The sequence below is a fragment of the Bos grunniens genome, chromosome X, assembly GCF_055505025.1.
Source record: "Bos grunniens cultivar Pamir isolate PY7600 chromosome X, Bosgru_T2T1.0, whole genome shotgun sequence".
Taxonomy (NCBI): Eukaryota; Metazoa; Chordata; class Mammalia; order Artiodactyla; family Bovidae; genus Bos; species Bos grunniens.
Window position 1 is genome coordinate 131,015,969 of NC_141194.1, and position 4,347 is coordinate 131,020,315.

A 4,347-nucleotide genomic window follows, 5' to 3' on the forward strand; every position below is an offset into this window, starting at 1 on the left:
CAATTTTCATATTTTCTGATAATGAGTTTTGTCTAGAAAAACTATTTTTATGATCACCAGTTGACCAGCTTGGACAATACACTAAATGCACTCTTGAAGCCAGAAATTACTATTTTAAAATTGAGAGGAAACAGTTTCCTCAGGAAGTATACTTTTCTGGTCATTTACAGATTTTGACTCTTTAGATTGTAAGCTTTACATTCACTGTCTCACACACATTCATTCATTTCACTCATTCTTAAAAGCATTTATTCAGTGCCTGCTACTTTCTTGGCTTGCCTCTAATTATTTCTTTGAAAAGTGACTCATTTGGAACACACCTAAAAACATGGGCTAGTTATTTGATATTTTTAAGTACAGTCCAAATGCATCAAATCTGAAGGTTGTTGGGGAGGGCTTCGGAAACAGGCTCATCGCTCCTAACATTTCCTCTGCTGAGAATTTGCAGGGAGCCTCGTAAAAACTAAGGGCCAGAGGAAATGCCCCCTGTGATGCTCCACATTTCCTCTCCCACAGTGACAACATACGCCTGGGATGGGTCACAGTGCCCATGTTTGCTTATCCCCATGGGGCCTCTTCTTGCCCTTTGCTTTCAGCTTTAGTGTCACGCAAGTCCTTGGCAGCTAACATCACAGCTTCCCAGGTGACCGAGTATGGAAGATTTTATACTTCTCATGAAAGCCAGCCTAGAACAGAGATTTCAAAGACCAGTGAAGGAAGCGTTCTCACAGCAGGTGTTTTGGCTGTTCTGATTGATGCCCTTTCGTTTGGATAGCAGAGAAGCCAACCTCTTGGTTAAAAGAACATCCATGACTTCTCTGAGACATTGTGCACTGTCAAGAGTTCATGTTGTATTGATGCACCTTCCCTGCCCATTAAATGGAATCATCTTAGTCTCTCCATATATAAGTCAGGCTAGCCAAGTTCTTAAGAAGATATTAAATCCATTGGACAGTCTTTTATTTTATTTATTTTTTTTCCCCATCATCAGTATTTATTGAGCATTTACAGTGTACTAGGCACAATAGAACATACAGAAAACATTGTCCCTGCTTTTGAGGAGCTTACATTCTAGAAGAAAAAAAAAATACACCTCTTTTAAAATGGTTATTTTTGTTTGGTGTTTTCTGCAAGGTACTGAGGAAATAGTTGGTAGGGTGAGCTTTGGGTATTACTTAGCCCCATCATTATTTAAAGAGAGGAAGGGGAAGGAATTTAAAGGCAAAGACAATGACAGACCATTCAGGATAGGGTAGGGTGTATAGGGAGATAACACAATCTCATCAACTCAGGAGAGATTAGCTGCAGTGAATAGGAAGAGGGAAATAGTCTGTGGGATGCAAGCAAAGGAAGCAGGGTGTCCTTAGACATTGAGTGGAGCCAGAAAGATCATGCAGCCTTTTCCCCAAGTACATGGCCACCAAGTAGGAATGGTTGGTGACAAGACAGAGGCTAAAAAAGGTAATCCTGTGCACCTGACAAATAGAAAGAAGAAAGGATCAAAATTGAAGACAGGCTAAAGAATACCAAGAAATTCTTAAAAACAAAAGTGATTTGGAAGCACAAAACTTACAGTTAATGCTACCCAATGTCTTGATGCGCCAAGAACACTGTGGCTTCCTAAGTTAGAAAATGCCATATACCAAAATTTTAAATAGAATAACATTACTTTTTTCAATCAACTCCCCGTCTCTGAAAAAAATTTTCAGGGGGAGGAGGGAGTATAGGACATGGTTGGGAACAGTAGTAGTTATCTTAGTAGTATTTTACCGTTATGATAAACTTTGTATTCAAACTTGGTAAAAGCCCATTAGCTGCCAAGAGGGAATAAGGAATAAATTTCCAAAAATGTACAATTTCCTTTAGAGAAGTTTCAGAACCAAATGACTAATTTACATGAAAAGCTGTAGAGAAAGTAGTTGAAAAGTCCATTCATAAAACTTTTATTCCACTTACATGAACTTAATACACGTGTTCTTAACAATTATGCTTGGATTGTTCATGAAAATCTCATAAGACATTAAACAAAGCTAGCCATCATCTCAAGTTATTTCCCTGTTAACTATTTTTTACAGCACATGCATGTTAGGCAAGTATCAAAAAAAAAAAAAAATCACAAAAGCAAAAAAAAAAAAAAAAAACTAAAAAAAGTTAAATACATGGGTTTTTGTTTTACTGCTGTGCTTGATATACATGAAGTAATGAATATCAAGCAATTCATTTTTACTGCATCTTTACTTGTACATTTGTTCTTAGGTTGCCTAAAACATTTAAATACAAATAAAATGAGTGTAGCAAAAATAATGAAAGCAAACAGCAGGTAACTTTACAAATAATGGAATGTGAACCGTTTCTGCCCTTATCCAGAGTAAATTGGGTCACAACTAAAGGAACACTTCTATAGCTGCAGTCAACAGTGTGCACACTGAGTCTGAGTATTCCACAGATAACACATGGTTTAACATGCAATATCCATGGGATATCCATTTCTACTACAGCTCTGTAAATGCTCCAAACCTAAAAAGTACCCACAACTACACCTGTGATTGGAACCAATTATCCCTTTTATTCCCCACCAGGACATACCAATATGCAGGTAGTTTTCTTTGCTTAGACATGGAAGCAGTTTTAACACTGGCCCTTGTGAAGCCACAATGTACCAAAAGTACTATGCCAAACATTTATAACTTGTATAAAAATTCCACATCCCCATATTGGCCACCTCAAGATGAAAACAGATAACTCCCTAAATGTTAACTGGCTCTACTCCCCTAATATTAAACATAAAAACCACATGGGAAATATAGAAATTCAAATAGAAGTAACATAAACCTGTCATAAATCGTAAACAAAAAACTATTTGTGGGACAGCATGGATGACAAATGGTCTACTGTGTAAATTTTAGAATGAGGCAGACAAAAGTTGGAAGGCAGGTTAATTTTCCCCTCCTTCTCCTGCTTCAGCTTCGTCTCCTTGGGTATCCGATGTCCATAATGTCAAGTTATCTCTCAGTAACTGCATTATTAGCGTGCTGTCTTTGTATGACTCTTCACTTAATGTATCAAGTTCAGCAATGGCTTCATCAAATGCTGTCTTTGCAAGAGAGCAGGCTTTCTCAGGGGAGTTCAGAATCTCATAATAGAACACAGAGAAGTTAAGGGCCAGACCCAGTCTGATAGGATGTGTTGGTTGCATTTCCTTTTTGCTGATTTCAAAAGCTTCTTGGTATGCTTGCTGTGACTGATCCACAATCCCTTTCTTGTCATCACCAGCTGCAACCTCAGCCAAGTAGCGGTAGTAGTCTCCTTTCATTTTCAAATAGAAGACTTTGCTCTCTGCTTGTGAAGCGTTGGGGATCAAGAACTTTTCCAAAAGAGACAGTACATCATTGCAGATATCTCTTAGCTCGGTCTCTATTTTCTCTCTGTATTCTCGAGCCATCTGCTGTTTTTTCTCAGCACCTTCTGTCTTTTGCTCAATACTGGAGACGACCCTCCAAGATGACCTACGGGCTCCTACAACATTTTTATAAGCAACTGAGAGAAGATTCCTCTCCTCATTGGATAATTCAGCTCCTTGCTCAGTTACAGACTTCATGCAGGCTGCCATGTCATCATATCGCTCAGCCTGCTCGGCCAGTTTGGCCTTCTGTACCAGCTCGTTTTTATCCATGACTGGATGTTCTGTGTCCGGAGTAGGTGGCGGCGGACGGACGGGGCTCAGCAGTCTCTGGGCGGCAGCGGCGAGGCTGAGACTCTGGAGTCTTTTAATTCAAGATGGACAATTATATCCTCGATCTCACTTCACCATATCTTCCAAGGACCATGAAAATATCAGAATAACTATAAAAGTGAAAATAAACCTGCAGTTGCAATGACGAATAGGGAGTAAAGTTGTAGAAGTGAAAACTATTAGAAGACTGAACAAATTTAAATTAATTTGGGGAAGTAAAAAACATGTGGGCTGGTGTTCATGATGAAGGTAAAAATAGAGTCAAGGCTCCTGCAATCTAAGCTAGAAAAAGGACAGGGCAACTAGGAAAGCAATATTATATTTTTCTCTGAAACTCTGGAAAAGCAATGCTCAGAACTAACAGAGATATGGACATTGAAAGGACCATAGGTCAGAACATAAATGTGGTGTACATGTATTGATTTGTTTGCAATCTACTCTGTGAATTTTCATGTTGGCCAATGGAAGAAAAGTAAATATACAATTATCATACGTGGAGTCTGTGACATATGGAGATTTACTGCGTCCTCAGAAAACATACATATCCCCAGGGGATAATGTTTGGGAGAAACTTTTCTTAGAAAAAAATTAGGCTTCTGGTTATCGAAACTGAC

At 38.6% G+C, this 4,347-nt stretch overlaps 1 protein-coding gene across 1 annotated transcript; it reads right to left on the reverse strand.

Moving 5' to 3' along the window:
* Positions 1–1,927: 1,927 nt before the first annotated feature.
* Positions 1,928–3,755, reverse strand: LOC147341413 (14-3-3 protein zeta/delta). Its single transcript, XM_086388339.1, has one exon. The coding sequence runs from the start codon at positions 3,671–3,673 to the stop codon at positions 2,936–2,938; it is 738 nt and encodes a 245-aa protein (XP_086244465.1). The 5' UTR covers positions 3,674–3,755; the 3' UTR covers positions 1,928–2,935.
* Between the last annotated feature and the right edge of the window lie 592 nt (positions 3,756–4,347).

Bases quoted from the DNA above. Each gene is read 5' to 3' on its own strand.
- LOC147341413 (XM_086388339.1), bottom strand. From the start codon at position 3,673: ATGGATAAAAACGAGCTGGTACAGAAGGCCAAACTGGCCGAGCAGGCT.